This window comes from Xyrauchen texanus, chromosome 43 (assembly GCF_025860055.1).
Source record: "Xyrauchen texanus isolate HMW12.3.18 chromosome 43, RBS_HiC_50CHRs, whole genome shotgun sequence".
In the NCBI taxonomy this organism is placed as follows: Eukaryota; Metazoa; Chordata; class Actinopteri; order Cypriniformes; family Catostomidae; genus Xyrauchen; species Xyrauchen texanus.
Genome location: NC_068318.1, coordinates 10,459,978 through 10,482,516, shown reverse-complemented (window position 1 = coordinate 10,482,516; position 22,539 = coordinate 10,459,978). Strand labels below are relative to the sequence as shown.

At 38.9% G+C, this 22,539-nt stretch overlaps 1 protein-coding gene across 1 annotated transcript; it reads right to left on the bottom strand.

Annotated features, from left to right (window-relative positions):
- Nucleotides 1-1,501: 1,501 nt before the first annotated feature.
- Nucleotides 1,502-20,508, bottom strand: LOC127635931 (chondroitin sulfate proteoglycan 4). Its single transcript, XM_052116233.1, has 10 exons — nt 20,424-20,508; nt 18,660-18,823; nt 13,762-17,280; nt 10,274-10,747; nt 9,945-10,121; nt 8,844-9,042; nt 8,578-8,709; nt 8,013-8,185; nt 7,694-7,871; nt 1,502-7,584 (listed from the first exon to the last, which is right to left on the bottom strand). The coding sequence occupies exons 1-10, from the start codon at nt 20,506-20,508 to the stop codon at nt 5,480-5,482; spliced, it is 7,206 nt and encodes a 2,401-aa protein (XP_051972193.1). The 3' UTR covers nt 1,502-5,479.
- Nucleotides 20,509-22,539: the final 2,031 nt, after the last annotated feature.

The window sequence follows — 22,539 nt, the reverse complement described above, 5'->3', positions numbered from 1 at the left end:
TATTCAATATTCAAACTGATTAACAGCTGATTTAAATCTACAAAGTTACTGTGTTCAGGAAGTTTTTAGGTGGCTAGACAGGGGACCATTCATCCCGTTAGATCTTTAATGGTGATCTTGTTCATGTAATTTGCAACAGTCATTTGCGATCAGAGGTTGTGCAATTCTTGAAAATGTTAAATCTACCAATACCAGCTGCGTGGCAAAAGGGTCTTATAAGAGCAGACGTGATGATGACGGTGATTCCTGAAATATGCTTTTAATGCCATATTCTTTATGTTGGCTACACCTCCAAAACACACTTAGAACAGTTAAGCTCAATTACTTTATTGCTATTTTGTACAAATCAAATTCACATTGGCCTACTTATTGACATGACAAAACAAAACTGATATTACATTTTTAATAAATTGTACACAGAAATCAAGCAATGCGACAAATCGAGCAATGCGACAAACTCTCTCATTACAATGACTGCTGTCACTCATTGCAGGTTTACACTGTTTGAGACCTGCATTTTGACGCGAGCTCAGTGTCGCTCCACACAAAGTGTCTGTGCAAATTTTACTCTCTCTCATGATCAACTTTTATCTAATCTGCTCTGAGGGAGAGGCCCATGTCTGTTTAAAATTAAGATCTTGTATGAGAGACGAGACAGGAACAATGACCTAGAAAACATGGGCTGAACCTTCTTTACCTAGAGGACATTCCAGACGAGGCAGAGATGATCACTCACTGTTGTAGTTAACCAGAGCTTTTATTGTTTAGTTTAGACTTTTCCTCCCATGCAACAACTAAGTACTTAGTTAGTTTAGTTTAACTTCAGTTTATTTGATCTTAGCAGATAGTGCAACAACCTTTGTTCAGGACAGTTTGCCAGCTGTATGATGGCTGCTATATAAACTGAAGTGAAACCCTAGAAATAGCATAAAAGAAAAACAGGAAAATAAATTTAACTGTCAAGGGAAATTACCATGCTTTGCTTCAGTTCCCAGTTGCAAAAACACTGCTTGACCAAAAAAAAAGTCATCCAGTTTGGATTTAAGGCATTGTAGAAGAAAGAATGTTGTAGTTTGATTCCTCTTAAAAAAGTGTAAAGATGTCCAAAACAGCAACATTAGCTGAACAAATGGCATGAGTTTGGGGCAGGACTATCTGTTTGCACGAAAGACAGTAGTGTTCGGGAGAATTGTAAAAAAAAAAAATAATTCTTGATATTCTGTTTGGTAGTGCAATTCCATTTGGTTGCTAGTTGTGTAGAAATAACACATTTGATGTTAAGTTTCGAAAACCTCAAGTAATTGTATGGGTTTTTCTGCGTTCTGTTCCATCTAGCGCCTGGTCAAAGTATACTCTTTTGAACCCAAGCCTGTACGCGTTCGGCACATTCGCACTAAGACTGCTTTGTGACACTCTGTAGCACAATCAACCCCAGGCGCATGTGCAGACAAGATGGGGCTGCGCATGTACAATGCTGAAAATTAAATATGTACGTGGAAAACCTGAGTAAAATTTGGCCTTAAGTTATAAAGGTAAGTGTGGCAGCAGAGGCGTGGTCGAGCGTCCGCCCGGAGAGAGAGAAAGTTGTAAGGGTGCATACACCTGAGCCAGATTATGATTAACACCTGTTTCCAACTGCAGTGAGCTTGGGGAGAGCGGTATATAAGAGACCATGCCACTGACAAAGAGAGAGAGAGGGAGTCAGAGATCTAAAGCCCTGCTGAGTAGACGTTGTGTTATTGTGAAACTGTAAGCCCTGAAAGTTACAGATTAAAAGCCTTACCTGTGACTTCCCGCATGCTTTGAAGCTTGTTATACTGGTGCGAAAACCTGGGAATCAAGTTGGAGGAAGTACACCCCATAGAGTCCTCCCAGTTAGCAGAAATCCTCAAATCCCTCACCAGCCTACACCAGACCCACCAATAATCGCTGCTTGAGCTTAGGCAAGACCAAGATCACCGGTTTTTAAAGATCCTTTGGGCTCAAGTAGGGGACCGGCATGCGATCCGAAGCCAGGAGAAAGCCCCGGCTATGACCCCGGGCACCACATCCCCCATGCCCCCTCTCACGCTCTTGAAGATGGGGGTGGAAGATGATCCCGAAGCATTCCGATCGGTAGACAGGACGTCTTTTGGATTTTTATAATGGAGGTTTTCAATTTATCAGTAAAAAAGTCTTTGAACAAAACATCGACATATTGTCAAATCAGACCTTATTTAACTCATACATCCAAAACTGCCATTATTAAAACCCATAGGAAAATCCAGAGGGAACACATGGTGAGTTTTTGCACTCCAACCTGAACAGCTCTATTTTACATAAATATATAACACATATTTTATGTAATTCAAACAATTCAAACAATTACAAAACACACTGATTTTATTTGAAATACTACACAATCCAACATTGTCCATTAGATTGTGACACTAGTTTAGCTGATTCAGAAACACTTTCTCTCACTCACAGTTAAATATAGACATTCATAAACAGTATCTGCAGCCCATAGTAAATCTGTAGGTGTTACAGAATTCAGTGACAACCACGGTCCAAATTTAACACATAAAATATAAATAACACTAAATATTCAGCGAGTAATCAATTCAAACCCATACAATTACTTGCCAGTTGGCCAGTAAATTTATTTTCAAATACAGGATTGTACATGGTTTAAATAGAATTGTTAGAATAATACTCTGAACTTCACTGATGTAAGATAAGCAATTTAAATCAAAGACATAGACACCATCCTCTAAATATCTGTATCTCTTACCTCAGTTGAAAATTTACAATGAGAATTTTATCTAGTATGCCTAAAAGTTATTTTTTTAGAACTTTTAGGACATGTGGTGAAACATATGTAGAAAATGTGTCATATTAAGCCACCACAATGAAAACTTGAATAATTAAATCATAATGTGTCTTCATATTTTTGTAACCGGTACATTTATTTATACCTACAGACGGATCTCTTATTTAATGCTTTGTGAGGCACAGTAACGTCTAGGTTACTATTGTAACCCCCGTTCCCTGATGGAGAGAACGAGACGTTGTGTCGAATGAAGCTACACTAGGGGTCTTTCTTGAAGGCCTCAGTTACCTCTGAACTTGAGAAAAGACCAATGAGAAATTGGCATGTCCCTCCACCGGACATACAGGTATAAAAGGAGGGAATCGTGCATCTGTCCATTCAGGTTTTGCACCGAGGAGCCGAGAATGAGGTTCGACCAATACAGTGGCTCGGTACAGCGTTGTGGCCGGGGGGACACAACGTCTCATTCCATCAATCAGGGAACAGGGGTTACAATAGTAACCCCGAAGGGGGGGAACAAGTGACATGCCAAGCATGGGAGCAGGCTGCGCCTTTTCTCTTTCTATGTTTCTCGCATAGAGTTAAAGCGGCTGGGGCCATTTAATGCTATAACGTGCATAGGGGAAGGCGTTCTTTTCCAACTCCTATTTTTTCAGGGGGAAGAGACCCCATGGAGACCACATCCTGCCCAGGCTGGGGGGAGGTTAAATGTGGCGAATAGGAATAGGAGTTACTACAAAAACACAGACCGGGGGGCAGAGGCGACTGCCCAAGGGAGACACGGGTCCACCAAGAGGGGACCGTACTGCGTAAAATACACACAGGGGTATTAATCCGTGATGGCCAAACCCTGTGGAGCACCTATTCCAGTATAGAGTAGTTAGTACCCGTAGTGGGTCTGGTCGGGAATTTCTCCGCTGAATTCGCAGACCAGAGGGCAAGGGAGAAAAGATATCCAGGGAGCGCGAGTTTAGTGGACTCCCGTGGGAGAAAGAGCGCATGTGATCGCCTCAGTGGAGGGGTGGCTGTGAGCGGCGCCCGGACCTGAGGAACCAGTCATCTAGCCTTGAGGGCTGCGGGGAGGATGGAGGCTTCCAGTCCAACCCAACACTCACGGTGGCCCAGGCAAGCATGTCGGCCATCTGGGCGTCAGCCTCAGCGTGATTGCGGCCCAGACACACGAGGTAGCGGAGAGATATCGACCACATCCAGGAACTACACAGAGGTGGAAGGGCATCTTTAAAAAGACGTGTCCTGAAAAGGACGTTCAGCGCCTGCTGTGTGTGCTCTTTTAGAGAAATTATACTCTTTTGTGAGGAAAATATACTCTTTTCAGAAGCACTGTCGAAGCGCCCAGGGGCAAAGGATAAAGCCGCTGATACATGCCGTAAATTCAACAGCAAATGCTCTGCAGAGGTTAGTGGAACAGAAGTGATCTCAGCTTGCTGATTGCACAACCGCTCGGCTCCGAAGAAAAAATTTGAATGGACAGACGCACAATTCCCTCCTTTTATACCCATTTTTACAGGGGAGGGACATGCAATTCTGTCTGCCAATTTCTCATTGGCCTTTTCTCAAGTTCAGAGGTAACCGAGGCCTTCAAGAAAGACCCATAGTGTCACTTCATTCGACACAACATTGAGTGAGCAACAGAAGGGGAACTTATGCAATAACTTATGAAAAAAATGTGCTAAATAATGAATCTGTCACAGTCAAAAATAATATAAAATATGGTTTCATGACTGGTAAGTTCTGGACATTTATCATAGGTACATTTTCTCAACTCATCCGCCATAGGCAGATGTTGCAAAAAGTTAATTTTGGACCCTGGTAATAACATACGGATGTGAGAACATATGGATCAATTAAGCATGGATTGCCAAGGTAATACAATTTTAATTTTAAAACTTTCAACAAGTTTCTGCTTTATACCTTGTTAATGCCATCTTGCTTGTTGGGATACAACGTTGCAGTGCCAATATGTCTAAAGGGAGCACATGTTTTTGTGGTCAGTGTAACATTTTTAAATTAGACACTTCCTTAAAATATACAGTTGAGTAGTTTCAGTTCCCTCTATTAATACAAGCCATGCCAAAAGAAAACTTCAATTGTGACCATGTAAATAAACATAAGGCATTAAGTTGCAGCATAATGCTGTTGTGCATGGATTTTGAAAACCATTTAGAAAAGAAAAATAAATGTTCAATTTGGAAACTTCTTGTAAAAGTACTTGGAATATCCTACTTCCTGCACGTTGTATAATGTAACATTTACATGCAAGAGGTATAATTGCACATAGTATAGTGGCAAATCTATCTTACTGCAAATTATTCTGATCTTGTACTAAAAACGAATCGGTGGCTAATCGGTTCAGTATAAATGCAATATAAAAAAAAATACATCTCTAAACCTCAAAAAGATCTGAGCTGCGTCAGGCAAAACTAAAACAACTGGAGTAACTTAACAAATGAACTCGCAACAACAAAGCTGTTTGACAATGAATATTTCCCATGAGACAAAGCTAAGAGACCTTCAGTTTACAAGGTTGAAATCCAAATGCCAAAAATACTATGGGTGAGTAACAACTGTCTTCTAATAATGGTCATGCACAATGTAATTTCACAATGTTGGTTCCGGCAACACCTGGATGTGATAAAAGGAGCTGTGTCAAACCCAATACTGGTTTTGTTTAAGAGGTGGAGTTTCTGGTGAAAACTGCTGGACAGAATCATGGTCAAGTGGACTCCATGTGCAAGGGAGAAATGGAGACCCAGTTCGATCAATTGCTGGCACCAACGTTGCATCATTTACGCCCTCTAAAACAGGACTTCCAGGGCAACTTGGAATGAGTGGGGTTACTATTACAGAGGGAACAGTGAGACTTCTTTCAGGTTGACCCAGATATGAGCCTCTGGCTAAAATATCTTCACCAGCATTCTCTGTCAGATCCTGCATCATTGCTGGTTGGGCCTGCTTTTCCCTGCGGTGACGGAAGACTAGAATGAGGACCACTAGAATGACAATCAAGAGGAGGCAGGCAAGAAGTGGAAGGATGATAAGCAGAGGGTCAGATGCAGGTCTTGGTAAAGACTCCACCCGTACTAGAGTATTTTTGGAGGAGGGGTCCAGTTTGCTCAAAGTTGTACGGGGCACATGAGGAATCATGGATCTGCCTCGTGTGTGGTTCCCCCAGCGGTTTCGAGGTTTCAGTTTTGCAGCAGTCTTGTGGGGTCTCGTTGTTGGATCTACGTGAGATGGCGGGTACATGGGTGACATAGCATGTGTTGTTCTGTTGAGTGTTGGCAACTTGGTCGGCCACAAATATGGCTCTGAAAGTATATGCTTGCCAGTAATGGGGTCATAGGGTAATACCAAGTACACAAATTCCCCCATGGCGGGCTGAACATTCGCTGACTTCAAAAGGAAAACAAATGAGTCATTAAGTGGATGGACTGCCGTGGCATTGTACTTTGAGGCCATTGCTATTCCATAAATGGCAGTGAAGTTGATGTTCTCTTCAATGGCCACTCTACCTTGTTCCACATCTCTGAATGAGAACGACTCCACTGAGTGAGAAGATCCCCCAATGTCAAATGTGACTTTGACTAGCTTGCCATGTTTTGGAGGCTCAAGAATCTCAAAGATGGGGTCACTACCACTAAGGGTGGCTAATTCAGTTGCATCTAGGACGTCTTTTCTCAACTTCACTGGGATGCCATCCGGGATCATGACGTGCTCTCCAAGGTGGATCAGGGGCCTAACAGTGATGTTTACCACCTGGTTAGTCAGGTTACTCTCAGATGTGAAGACAGTGAACTCAAAGCTGTCCTGAGATGATGTCAAGTCAGTCATGTTATATAACACTCTTCCAGTTTGTAGGTCCTCCTGATCAAAGTGTGTGACCAGTTCTTCCATGACCATGACACTCCCATGACTTGGTGGGGCCGTAACTATATACTTAATGCATGCATCTCTCTCATTGGTCACTGCAGCCAGGTGCTCAAGTGTTAGAGTAACCAAGGTCTGACCTTGCAACAGTGTCAGTCCGGTATTGTTGACCACACTGATGGTGATATTCTCAACCTCTACACTAAAGAGCTTGTAGAGTGGTCTGTGGAATCCATCAGTGATACTGAAGTAGATTACTCCTGATGAGGGTTCTCCCTTTTGGACAAAATGCACCCTTCCATGATTTACATCAGCTTGGGTGAAGGTAATTGCAGATTTATTCAGCTGACCCACCAAAGCAAGGAAGCCGTTTTTGGGCTTGCTGATCACAGTATAATGAATATCCTCTGGTGGAGTGTCTTGGTCCTCCACATAGAGGTTTTCAGGTTCCAAGGTCACGGTGTCCCCTTTGACCACTCTGAGCCTAGGAGATCCAGTCTTCAGCACAGGAGGCTGATCATTAACAGGGGTCACAGTAATATTGAATAATTCAGATACAATATGGTCTGCATTCTGGGGTCGCTGAGCAAACTTGCCTTTAGGGTTTAGCCACACATCAAAAGTAAAATTATCGTGAGTGGTCTCAGAGTCATCATGTACATATATGATACCATGCTTGTGGAGGTTGAATTGAGAGAAATTTGGTCTTTCATGTGTCATGTTCCTTTCACCTACAACAATTGTACCGTGGTGGGGTAGAGAGGTGATTTCATACCAGACTTCATAGAAATTACGCTCTGCTTCATCTAACTTTCCAAGAAGGTTGGAGGCATCCAGCTTTGATTTATCTATGAGAACACTACTACCCTCGGTGACAACAGCACCTGAAAAATAAATATGAATGAATAATACATTTGTTGTTTGTAAAAATATAAAAAAAAAACATATTTGGCACAGTTCCAATAAATGTCACCAAAAGTCAGATAGGATTACCTGTGTTTGCAAGGAGTGCACTCCTGTGCTCTGGGCCAATATTTTCATATGAGATGTGGATATTAAAGATATGAGCTTGGAGAGATGCTGGGGGGCATGATGCAATGAAGGTGAAGGAATCTGTAGCTGTCCATGAAATAGGTTTGGTCTGTGTAAACAGCACAGCACCTTCTTTTACCTAAAATAACAGAAGAGTTAAAATGATCACATTAATGCTAGGATGTCACATGTTATAAATAAATCAGCTTCGAGAACAAGATGGTGATTTAAAAAAGTGGAAGTTCAGAAAATGTGGACTAAAATCTGATTTCTTAAATACCATATTTTGAGTGAATGAGGAGATTTCTTGTGTGGAATTTTCAGTTTGTTTCCATATCAGCTGGCCAAATCTTGGAGGGGAGGTCACAGTGTAGCTGATAGTGCGATTCCCATAGTCATCATAGTCATTTGTGATTGCTAACAGCTCATCTTCAGAAATTAACTTTGAAGAACCTGCAGAAGAATACAGGAAATATACATCCTCTACATTGCACAGAAAATTAAATATCAGCACTTCAATAAATAGCCTTAGTTTTTAGATCTGTTTACTCTGAACCATGATCAAGCGATATATCCTAGTTCAGCTCCTGCAGTCAGCTACATCAACTGGTTGTTTGTCTACCCCGTCTCTTCACAAGCAGGGCATCTGCTTGTTCATGTCTAGAAATGCTTCTGTCCTCCCTTTCAATGGTGTAAAAGTCTCCAAATTATGTCCTACCACATTGGTTACATTTCAATTAACACACACTATTAGGTACAGGAGTTCAACTCTGAGTTAAAACGAGACAAGAAAAAATTATGTTTTTAGAACAGCTTACAAATTGATTCGGAAAATCAAATCGAACCTGGGAATACTTTCAGCTCTTGATTCTTCTCTAAGTTCATGACCAGAGATTGGGCTGTGACACTGAATATTTGCCTTGGAGCAAAGTTCACCCCATCATTGACTTGGAAGTGAAATCCTCCTGACATGGCACCTGTGAGAACATAAATACCACAATTGAGATATTAAGTAACATATTAAGTGTACCTGAATTTTATGACTAATAGGTGCAGTTCAGTATTAGCAACATTCCATATGAAATGCCATTTTTTTTTAATGTACACTCACCACTATGTACAAACACTAGCTGGCCATGATTGATATGCTCCTGGGTGAAGTTCAGAACTGGCCAGGAGGGGGCACTCTTCAGAGCCAGATGTCCATTACTTGGTGGAGTCATGATGAATTCTAGGCTCTCTGGAGGAGAATCTGGATCCTCTGCACTAAGGTATTCAGTGGTTATCTCTGTCACAGAACCTTCCCACACCTATTAAAGGGAATTGAGCCAGAATAAAACATCCATCCATCTGTCTGTCTGTCTGTTTTATTAGTATTTTTACAGCAGAAGCAAAATCTGAATTTGTTTAATGTGCCTCCTGCTGGCCAAAGTGGGCATCTCAAGTTGCAGACTCCTCACAATTCAAGTACAATTTACTTTTAAAGGTATAGTGCACCCAAAAATTTAAATTCTGTCATAATTTACTCATCTTCAAACCTGTATTACTTTCTTCTGTGGAATACAAAAGGAAATGTTAGGCAAAATGTCAACATTCAGTCACCATTCACATTAATTGCTTTTTTGTATCTTTTTCCCCATACAATGAAATTGATTGGTAACATTTAGCCTAACTTTGTTTGTGTGTGTTCCAAAGAAAAAAGTAATGTTGGTTTGGAATAACGTGTGGGTGAATAAATTATTGAATAAATTAGGAATTTTCCCTTTAACTGATCTTTCTATCATGAAATCTTAAAATGTAAACAAAATTGCGTTGTATTAGTCAAGAATAATGCAGCACTTTTCAATAAGGTTGTGTTTGTTCACATTAGTTAACTATATTAGTATGTGAATTTACACATACTGAATTTACAATGAAATTTACAATGAAATTTGTTTTACAGCACTTATTCAATGCTTTACATTTAATAAGCATTTCTAGCATTCTACAAATGCTTTAAAAAAATATTGTTTATTGTTAGTTAATGATAACATATTATGGAAAAAGTATATCATTTGTGTCTAAATGAACAAAAATGTGCTTTATCATAACAAAATTATGTACTTCATAAAGAAGAAAGAGTTAGTAACTCCACTGGGTTAGAAAATCCAGTAATCTTTCTAATGTAGAAAGCACAGTAGTTATAGGAGAGGATCAATATAAAAAAATTCACCTTGAGGATCCTGTTGACGGTTACAATTGGGGCTTCATCATTTATGGGTGTTACATTGACATAAACCACAAAGGGCAAACTGTACTTCCGGAGCTCTGTGTCATTGGCCACGACTGTAAAATTATCAGCCATGGTCTCACTTCCGTCATGTACGTAGAATATGAACCGCTGTTCAGCCTGAGGCAAAAAAGCATGCAAAGCTGTTCTGTGACACCATGTTATATCAAATATATAATCCATTATTTGTAATTATTAAACGTGTTTCTTTTATATAGTCCTTTCATAATGATACAGTGAAGAGAAAAGAGTAAAGTGGAGAGTGAACTCACTTGAACCCTGGTGAAAGATGGAATGGGAACACCAGGAATCCTTGAGTGTTCAATCCGGCCATGATGAGGCCCATCAGTTACAACATAGAGGAGGTGGAGTCCGTGAAAGTGTTGGTTGTTGACTTTGATGACATCCTGAGTCAGGGCTATAGAGGAGCCCTCTTTAAGGGTCATATTGGAGACCTCTAGTGGGATGTGCCAGGGGATTATATCCACAATGACTAGGAGATCATGGCTTGTTAGAATGCTGTTAGTTACGTTAAGTGAGAATGAGTCGTTAACACATCCATGTTCTGTTTGGACATACTGAATATGACCTGCATCGATATCAGCCTGTGAAAAGCTTTGGATGGGTTTCTCCTTACTACCATGGTAGTGATCTTTGTCTACCTTAGATAACCGCAGAAAACCATGAGTGGGTGCCACCTTCACAGCATATACAATCTCATTAGGTTTGTTATCCTCATGAATGACCTAGAAAAGACCACATGAGCACATCAAATATACAATAGTCTACATTTCATACTATTACATAAGTTACAGAGGTAAATTAATATCCGGGTACGCATTTTCAATACAGTTGCAGTGGATAGTTATTTACTGTGGATGCAATACTACCATAAAAGTAGTCTATGCGACTCATGTGTCATTTCCCAAGTCTTCTGAAGGCATACGGGAGGAAAAAACAATGAAAGTTCTCACATAAACACATGAGCCACTGTGAACAAACTTCCCTCATGTACTCACGAATGTACAACAGACGTCAAAATTTTCACCAACAATTACTATTAAACCGATGTACTGTATCACAAGGCCCATAAGTCAGTAAATATTTGGTTGTGGCGGGCACAGCGGAGCCAAGCGACGACTTAAGTCAACCAACTCTTGGTGATTTCAGTGCTGGCGGGCGAGAGATAAAGGCGCAACCAGGGCTGCAGTCAAGAGAGACAGAGAGAGAGACACAATGAAGTGGTGTGTGTGTTGAGCTGAAAAGCACCCCGTTAAAGTGTGTTTGTGCTGCTGAAAAGCAGTGGTGTTGAATGTTATTGTTACACTGAAAAGTGCTGACAATAAAGTTGTAACAAAAATGGAAAGGAGGAGGCGAGAACCGGACAATGCATCAAAGCAATATTTAATTAAACAAAAACATAAACACATACAGGGCAGCTGCCTGTAGCTCTCTCTCTCCTTATCCTTCTCTCGAATTGATTAGCCAGATTAGGGGCTGGGCGTGTGTCATCACGGCCCGGCCCCGCCAGCCGTAATAAACTAGACACAGTCTAGTTTATTATGCTTAATAAAAGTTAATATAAGTAAAGCTTATGTATTGTGTGTTGTGACAAACATATCTCTGATATAAATTGAGGTTCTCTCAAAATAGCACTGGAATGAGTGACTTATGAGAGATCAGGAGAGAATGCATGCATATTCGCTCAAACTGTGTCTACCGCCTCTGACCAGTCCCGCCATCAGGGGGGGTCAGAGGGGACAGATGACCAAGGCCGGGGGCCCCATGCACAGGTCTATGGTTGACCCTTAATGGGATCAAGTACAACAATTTACTTACTGAATTATATCACCGAAAATAGAATGTATATGTATTTACATGATAAATACATACATTGTTATCTCCCTGCTGTTATTGTGTAAATGGTGTGGTCGAATCACCTGGCAAATCAGATGTATGGATGTATCGTGTAGCTAATGTAAAGCGGAGACTGACTAGAGAATCAAAATGCCTAAAAAAAGAAACATTGCAATCTTCCTGCCATGTAGGCAGTAGGGACGTAACGGTTTCAAGGGTTCACAGTATACCTTGGTTTTAAAATGGATGGTTATTATACCGTTGAGATCTTCTCATTGACGGTATTGCATGAAGATAAAGATAACATTTTTCAGAACTTTTCTAAAATCCTAATCAGTTTAATTGAGACAGAATCTGTGACATTTACACATCATCATATAAACTTGGCTAAGATAAAATAAATCTAAATTGCGCCTTCCTCATGTTGCATTTGACAGTCACTCAGTTTTAAAGGTGACATGCAGGTGTCGCGAGCACATCAGAAGTCCAGCACGAGTTTAACATATACAGACATGTCCAAGTGAGCCTGAACCTTTATTTCTACTGTTTGGGATTACTTGGCTATGTAAAAGACCCACATCAATGTTGATGGCTACCCAGTCTGTAAAGTTTGGTGCAAAAATGACCGGCTCTGGCAGGAAACACTTCGAAGCTTAAGCACAATCTCCGTTAGCACCATCCCTCGGAATTTGCGGAGATGAATGTATGTGGAAATACAGCACACTGGATAATAAATTATAGCCGTTTCATAAAAACACAAGATTCAATGTTGTTTTACATGATTTGTAATGACTAGTTAAGCTACATTTATGTTTATGCTTTCTGTCACATTCACAAATGCAGCAAACGGATTTAAGACGTCGTTCAACTTTACGATGTGCAAACTGTTTGTTTGTGCAGCGCAAAAGCAGGCCAATGTGTTTGATAATACGTTATATTTGTAAAACATAGTACTAAATAGGGTTTACAAAATGCATGCCTTTTGGTGTTCAGGAAATTGACATTGAAAATATGCATGCAAGAAAATGACAGTGAAACTGTGGCAGAAATTTTCCGTATTGGACAAAATGCCAATAAATAAACTGCTCATGAATAATATATTTTCAGTAGGTAGCCCATTGTAGAATTTAACTAATTCACAAATGCAACAAATTACTGAATGCATGCAAATGCATATTTTAAGTGTTAACCTGGGCAATAATCATTACAAATGATTACAATTCAATTTAATAAATAATAAAATAACAATAACAAAATATTTTTAGATATAATCATCTGACTACTGTACATGTTTCTTTTTTACCTTGTCGTATTAAGAGAGTATTAAAGTTGAAGAAATCCTAAATAAAGTTCAAGAATTGGTTATAACCTAAATATTTATCTGTGTTTATCAGAAATAGCCTATTTTATAACCAAATATTGAACTGCTTTGAATATTATCAATGCACCTAAATACCGTGAAACCGTAATACCGTGGTAATTTTTGTGACGGTTAACATACCGTTACACCCCTATTAGGCAGCAAAGATGGTGACAGGTCCACCTACACTTGACCCATGTGTGCGCAGTTTGATTGACATCAAACACAGCCTCTTCATGACACCCTTCCCTGCTTTCTACACAGCCATTGGATACAATTATTTTATTGACATTTTTTATTTGTTTCCAGTGAGATATTGAGTTTATATAGTGACTTTGTTGTTGTAAACATTACTTTTGCTAATCTAGAAACAACATTCTTTAAAAAAATTATATATTTTTTAGCAATTATTAAGTAAAAAAAAAAAAAAATCATTAAGAGTAAGACAACGTTCTTTATTAGAATATTAGTTTTTTTGTATCCAGGTTGGCAATGAGCATGTACAAGCACTCCACACAGTTTAACTAATGAAGCAAAACTAACCTTGAGGTCTTTCTCGTTGATTCTGACGGGCTTTCCCTCCTCCATCAGGATTGGGTTATTGTGAATGACTTCTGGGGGCTGTTGATGACTCTCAAGGTAAACCTTAATTGCCACACTTGCATCCAGATGCAGGCCTTTCACCTTAATAGTGAAGTTAAAAGAATCTGCCAGTATTTCACTGTCATCATGATGGTATATTACATGACCCATCTTCAAGTCATGTTGTGTGAAGGAATTTGCTTTGATTCCACTGCAGTAAAGAGCCCCATGGCTTGGTGGTAGAAATACCTCAAAGACAAATTCCTCCTCATGTCTGACATCCATGTTAGTAATGAAACTGAAATTAGCAGATGTTAAAATGGCCACCTGGCCTTTCTGGACCAATAAACCTGTGTTGTTGCCCACCTTTACATATGGCTCCTGAGCAGAGACCTCAAACAATGTTGAAGTATAATGCTTGCCATCTGACACGAAGAGGACAAAGCGGCCATAACTAACACCTTTGTGGATAAACAGTACTCTCCTTGCTTCCAAGTCTTTCTGATGGAATTGATAAAGCTTGTGTGTAGTGTCATTGACCAATACTAGCTCACCATTGGGGATCTTTCGTCTGGTATAAAGCAGGTCTTTATCATCAAAGTCTGTATCAGCATCATGGTAGCACAGATCTTCCAGTGTAAGTAATCTCTGAGTGTCACGCACTACATGGAAAACTTTATCTACAACACGGACAGGTTTCTCATCGTTAACTAACTGGATGGAAATATTAAAGGTGCCTTCTCTGCTTCTGGTCTTATTTTTCAGAGCATTCACAGAGGCCAGGAATGTAAAGGCATCATGTGTGGTCTCACTATCATCATGGACATACAAGATACGTTCATCAGAAATGTCCTTATTGGTAAACTCCAATATAATGTCACTGCTAGTGGAGGAATTTGAGAGGTTTGTTTTCTTTAGTTTCCCATGTTTAGGGTTGCTGATGACTGTGTAGTTTACTGCTCTGGAGCTTGGAGTCTCTGAAAAAAGCATTGCTTTTGTAATGACCTTGCTCTTCCCTTCCAAGACAGAAAGTCCATAATTTCTTAAAACTATGTTATGAATATCTGCTTTGATGCTGATTCTGAACTCGTGAATTCCTGACATGGCAAATTTAGAAAACACTTGAAAGTGAAACATGTCCCTTGCATAATGATGTGGCAGTTCTTTGAGCTCAAACTGCAATTTGTGATTTGTAATATCCTTCTGGCTGAAGGTCGAGTTCTTTTTTAAAATCTTATTGTCGAAAAGAAGATTTCCTCTTCTTGGTAATGTCAATAAACGAATGTAAATATCACTTTCCAAAAGTCTTGCACCCTTGGTGACAATATGGAATTCTTGAGGCGTCAATGTGACTTTGTGATCACCGTCTATCTCTATCTTATTTCTGGTGATTTTGTAACGAATCCAGTTTACTCTAATCAAAAACAGCAGCTCATCTGTAATGACTGAGCCGACGGTGACTTTGCATTTGAAACTATCAGTGACGTTACTTTGCTGGGTCCCGTGGAAGGTGTTGAGATATCTAAGGCGCTCCTTTTCCAGAAGCTTCTGTGTGAATGTGCTGGTTTGCTTCCACTGCCCACTTGAATGCAGCCTCTGTAGTTCACCATAAATGGGTGGCACTGTGACATCATAACGAATGTCCACTACTTGTTTAGCGACATTCACTTGCACAGAGAGATGTTTGTTACTAATAAAAGTTGCTTCACCTTGGGTTACCTCCACTCCGGTGTTGTTGGCAACCTTGTGTTCCAGGGGAACAGCCATGATCCTAAATACTATGGTGTTGCTTACCTTTTCCCCATCACTCACTCTGATAGCCATTCTGGAGTTGTTGACACCTTTGTGGACATAGCTCACTTTACCCTGCTCAAGATCCGACAGGGAGAAAGAAGTCACTGCTCGGTCTGGGTGTTCGTCAATCTCTAGAAAGCCTAAGTTAGCATTCATATTACCAAGCACTGAGAACATCAGGTCTGTGGAGTTACTGTCCTGATCGATGGTCCTGAGGATGTCTGTGGTCAACCGACGTTTTGAGTGCTCTGGCAGAATGAAGAGACTGCCCTCTGGGAGGCTTAGTTCAGGAGCATCATTGACAGGTGTAATACTGATGTTGAATCTGTGCAGATGGTTCCCTTTGAGATAACCAGGTACTTCCTTTTTGCTGCTGGTGAAGATGGAAAACATGAAGAAGTCGAGTAGATCCTCCGATCCTCCATGGACATACATGACCCTACCATGCCAGAGGTCCAGCATACTGAAGGTGTTCTCCCCAAGATTAAGGTCAACATCCAGCCTGAGTTGCCCATGTACCGGCTGCTCTTCAATGTGGAACATAATCTGGGACTGACGAATCCCAAATTTATGGAACTCTAGGTTCACCTTAATGTGTTTAGACTCAAGTGGCGCTCGACCACCTTCAAGAACCTCCAAATCCTTAAGCGACAGGAAATTTCTCTTATCCATCTCAGGTAGGGCCTCTGTGAAATTTTCAGAATCCACTGTAATAATTGATGGACTTGTGGTTCTGGGTCCATGCTGCTTTTCTGGTTCACAACCAACAGAAATATCCTTAGTGACCAATGCTCGTGGAAGGCCCATCTTTTGGTAGTTGACTCTGATATTTCTTAGACAGCCTTTAAATGAACCTCCTCGTATATGCTTCCCAACCATAGAGAGCAGTCCATTCTTCCGGACGTCTGTGTAAGTATTGACATCCACACCACCTAGGTACAGAGGCCCAGTAAGCTGTAATGCACTGGAATTTACCACAAAGCTAGAGTTGTGCATCTCCAAACCGACAGTAAACTGAAGATTCATAGGAGACAAGTAGAGCCGCAAGATATGCCACCCCCCATCATTGATGACCATCAAGGATCGTAATACTGTCTTGCTTCCACTTATTTTAATGGCAGCAACAAGGTGCCCTTTTTGTATTTCCAGAGCAATGTAGTCACTTTGTCCTGCAGAGCTGTATAAAAGGATGCCCTCTGGATTTAATGTATGCAGTTCACACTCAAATACACCCTCTTGTGGTACTTCCCATGTAGGCAGAGACATGTATGCTTTAGAACTGAAAAAACTAACTGAATCATTAACAGTGGCTGAAAACTCTGGGCTGCAACCAAAAGACACTTCATGAATTGTTTTGTATCCAGAATAAGGCCTTAGAGAGGAAAGGAGGTTATGTTCATTGAATAGAACCTCATCTAAACAACCCCGAAAGCCAAACATGGTTTCATCTGACAAGAGGTATGATTTTTCCAGATCCCCAACACCACCAACAAAAAGCCCATCCTGGACACTCAGTTCAAAGTCAGGCACTGGCATCTTAACAGTGGTAAGGGAGTTTTTGTCCACAGTTAGTGTGATGTTGCCATGATCATGTTGAAGTTCTACTTTATGCCAGGTTAGGTCACTCAAATCAATGCCCTTCTCTGAACGAAGTGCGCGTTCCCCAGATCCAAGATCAATCCGCACCTGAGATGGACAGAATATCTTAATTACAGAAATCTAGGAAAAATCTGGCTAAAACTGTAAATATGGTCTTACATGTAAATGTTTGATTTCAAAATAATTTTGCAAACTGAATAAGACTGGTAGAAATATTACAGCCTGCTAATTTCTCATTAGTACTGCATGGAAAATCATATTGCATTAAGCAAAAATTACCAGGTAATAGAATCACAATGTCAGTATTCCTCAACATGAAAAGACTTGGCAGCACAATGATACACTATGAGTAGATTCTTTCTGTCTAGAAGCAACAAGAAATCACTTGCCATTCGTTTTTGCCCCTAAGCAACCTCAGTGTGTTTATTGTCAAGTAGATATCTGTTCTATTTTACAACTCATATAGACTTTACTGCCAAAGATGTTTGTTTAAAGAAATATTTTAGAAAGTTTAAAGAAATGTTCCAGATTCAATACAAGTTAAGCTGAATTGACAGCATTTGTGTCATAAAAAATATTTGACTTGTCCCTCATTTATTAAAAGAAATAAAATAATAAATAAAATAAACTCAATAAGACAGTTACATAAGACACTTACAATGCAAGTGAATGGGGACAGTCCATAAATGTTAAAATACACACCGTTTTGAAAAAGTATAGCCACAAGATGCATTTTATGTTTTTATTGTGATAACATTTTTTAATATTGGATATAAATTTACACAGATATGGTTAGCAAGTGATTTTAATACACTAAAATAATTTTAACTTAAAAGGTTTTTTTACTGTGGCAATGCTTTTGAAACAGTGTTAATATTTATGGACTGATTTCCATAGTAAGTGCCTTATTGTAACCAAAATTTTAGTCTTTTTTTATTATTAGGAAAGGATGTGTCCAAATTATTTTGTGGTAATCAACATTATGCAACTAATGCTGTAGATTTAGTTAAAAATGTTTTGAACCCTGAACATTAATTTAAGCTCAGTAAGAAAGGTCCTAATCTTTTTAACTTTTTAACGATTCATTGGAAGTAATTGACATCCATACTATTTAAGCATTTACAGTAACAGCTTATAAAAAGTGCAATAATTTCATATCTTACAGTAAATATTCTTTCAATTATTGACCTATCATTGAAATGGATGTACATAAATTGAACTGCACAAAGTCTGAACTGCATTTCAATAAATATATATAGGTGTACTTTAAAAATATATATAATATTATTAATGTTTAGGTTGCAAAGGTGTTAATATTTTATATTATGTATACAATTATATTTTACGAAACATCAAAGGTTACTTAGGAATATCTATATATACACAATAGTATTGCAAATTAATATCATTTGTAGACCTCTTTCCAGTGACAACACATATCATATGAAGAACTTTGAATTAATCACCCGTATTCGGCCAGAATGAAGCCCCACCCAGAGGAATTCGGTCTTCCCAGCTGCCAGAAACAGCAGGCCATTGGAACCAGAGGTTCGAAACCGCACATGCAAAGATGTTTGATGGGACAACTCAACTGTCTTCAGATGCACAAACCCATCTCCATAGAAGGAAGCTGTAACATAATTTGTAATTGAATCCATAGAGTTTCAAAAAAGCAATCCCTGTATAGTATTAATAATATGATTGGCTGACATATAACACACAACATTTTTCAGGACTTCTAACAGTATGGGCAAAGGACACATTTATTCAAACTAAGTGCCAAAGGGTAAGACATCTGGTGGCCTTGAAAACACCAAGACAGGGGTCGAAATTTATATGAATTATATACTGTATATGGATGTTATTTTGTTCAGTGGAACTTTAATCATTTTTAAAGTGACAAATGGCTTCACATTTTGAGAAATAAAACACATTATCACATAAGAGTTTAATCATTCAGAGCTCTTAAAACATTGTAAACATGCTCATGAAAATCCTCATATGTGCATGGATTATTCTGACATGTTTATCTGTTGTTAGATGCTGCTATTGACCCCATCTATTAAGAGTTTATTAAGAGTTTTAGCAGTCAGCCTTAACAGCTCTGTGACAGCTGCTAAATTGCCTAAATGCCTAAACTGATGGCCTAAAGCATTTTAGACTAATAGCTGTAGTGTCTGCAGCCCTCTAATGCTTTATCAGAATTCAATTAATGCATTTTAATGTGTCAAGTGCCTTTTAAGTGCACAACAGGACAGCTTAATTTCTAGAGCACTGTGTCAAACGAGTCAATAAGTATTAGCACAGTGAAGGGGATGAGCATGCTTGTCAACACAAATGTGGTACACGTACCAGCGATCTCATGGGCAGGACTTGTGTGCAATTATTTGATTATGATAACTGTGATGGACATATTATAGCAATAAGGTGCCAGTTACTATATTAACTGGTAGTTTAATAGTGGTAGAAATAAACAGCCATTCCAATGCATTGCTTGCATTGTTTTTATATTTTCTTTAGCACTGTGATAAATATGGTCTTTTTTTGTTGTTGTTGTTATATACAGACAAAATGCCCCCATTAAAGTATTTGGTAAGTACAAAGAACCATATTGTATGTGCAAATTAACATTATCCAATTATTTTATAAATATTTGTCTTATGTTAAGATGTTTTGAAATGCATTTGATTGCAGTTTACTGTCTCGGTTGGGTCTTGGACTGGGGGAGGTGGCATCCATTAATACTGCAAGTAAACAAAATGAACTTGGACAGATCGGATTATATCTAATCCCATATTAGATGTGCAGAAGTGACTGTATAGTGAGGTATTAAATATTATACGTCACTCAGTGTACATTTTATCATGTATATTTACTGTAGTTCATATTAATAATTATAACTACATCTAAAATTTAGAATAATTTAATTGAAGACTAATTATCTCATAACATAAGTACAATTATAGGTGTGTGTGATTAGAAGCTAAAGCGTGAAATTACAGATTTGACATATATTAGCCTACATAAAATAAATGTTGCTTCCTAATTATTAGTGAACATTTATTAGTCCCAGATTAATAATAAATGACCCCCCAACTGAACTTAATGTAACATTTGCCTGTGCTTAAATATAGCCTATTTGATAACATTGAATGACTATATACAGACTCTATGTAGAGACATATAATAACCTATTAAACAGACATTATTCACACAGTGCAGACACTCACCTCCGAAAGCTTGTCCTCCAGTCAAAGTGAACAGCACAAATAGGCTCCACACAAACTTCTGCGCAAAGGAAATGTGAATCCACATGTTTCATAGCATTTCAGTTCCATTCAAGTGTGATGTATTAATGATATAACGCTAGCGAAAGTACGTCCACTGAACGACCTCGATTCATTGTTAACATTTTAAATGTGTAAAACTGTACCTGCAAGTCTGTCCCCTGCCAATACGACAGGGGGGCGTGAAAACATGCCGTTCCTCTTCATACATATTCATAGCACCGCGTCACACACATGGGCAAAATATCCCCACCCACCCCCCTCTTTATATATCTTAATTTGAGCTGTATCTCGTTTCGAAGGTAGCGTGCTAAGTAGGATGCATAATTTGAAGGCTGCAGTATACCGAGCGTCCTCCTTTAAACAATTATCATTTAAACGAGACGGCCTTCGTAGGACAAACAGAAACGGAACGTAACATGGGTGGTATGACGGCATGCCACTCTTTAACAAGCGCGAGCGCTTCGAGTGAGAAGGGAACGTATGAGATAAATTTTAGGAGAGTTATAATGATGTAGACAGAAAATAATGTATATTTTACAGGTGTACTCTTAGTCTAATAATTTATTTTAATTATATATTAACATAATTATACATACTCTACACCAGTCTACTGAGGTACTTCAACTTGAGAATTAACATTACTTGCGTTTGAACATCATATTTACGGGCAAATTGGCATCATTTGTTTGAGACATTTCCGTTGAAGCAAAGAATTGTGGGTTGTGACTGTGAGTGCCCACGAAGGATACACCTCATGGCACATGCATCCTCCGAATTCAGGTTAAAGAAGGTCGCATTCGAAGTGTCCTACTCGCTTTTCTGAAACGAGACCTCCGGAGGACGTAGCCTTCCAAACGAGACAGCCTTGGTTACACATGCTGAATTACCCCGCCCCTTCATGCATATTTATCAGGATACTCAATGTTTATGTAATGTCTTAACCCTGTGAGTCCTACTATTGTAATATTACAACATAAATTTGAGCTCTACTAAAATACAAAATAAATGCACATGCTTTTTTTTTCCTCTAAGACCACCTTTACACAATTAATAGGTCCTATAATTCAGCCTCGCAATGCTATTGGATGGTATATTTTGTAAATAAGCCTGTTCACCTGGCCATGAACTCACACAAACTGCAAACTTGCCTTGAAGCATATCATCTTGTTCCACTGGACTGGATAAATCAACATTCAAGTAAGTAAAATGCCTAAAATATTTTTTTCTGTGATTAGTAATTTGTTAAATTAAGGTTCTGTTGAATGTTTTGCTCATATTAGATTTTGAGCTTGTTATGTCAATGTTGTAATTTTACAACACTGGGTGAAAGGGGTAGCAAAATGTGATTGTGCACCTTGCACATTACATGTGATAAATAAATAATAGAAACATACTATTTTTGATCATTCTCAAGTTTAAAATGTCTTCTTTGTTACCATTTTGAGTTTCAATCACAATTTAATGATTATTAAATAAGTTCAAGTTGAATTAAGGGATAAATTATTTCTTTGAGAATTTGAAAGTATTTGTGTAGCAATATTTGAAACTACCTGTATCTTATCATTTATAAAATATACTTAACTGGTCCTGTTTTCTTTTCTGGACTTTGCTTGTTTGCCCAAATATCTGCTTGCTTTATGAGGGTCAGGTGATAATGTTCTGGAATGTGGGGGGTATAAGTGCTATTAGCATGATAAGTAGAGGGCATAATAAATCAGCCAGACCGTATTGTGTGAATTCTGTGGAATTGGTCAATTCTTTAAAACGTGTAAGTATGATTTGGATTGATATGCATTGAGATTATTTAGACTGGAAAATAATCTGTGATTTTCTTTTTCCATTTCAGAATGCCACCAGCCAGGAAATACCGTTTTATCTATAAGGTGTATGATGTCATTGATGCAGTCCAAAATGGGAACAGTGACTTTGAGGTGTGCTCTGCTTCTTGGAGGACAAGAACTGCCTTTGGGACTATCATAACTGAACATGGCTATGAACAGAGCTAAACATAGTAAATGCCAAAGTTTTCATTCAGTTCGTCAGGTTTTGTAAATGC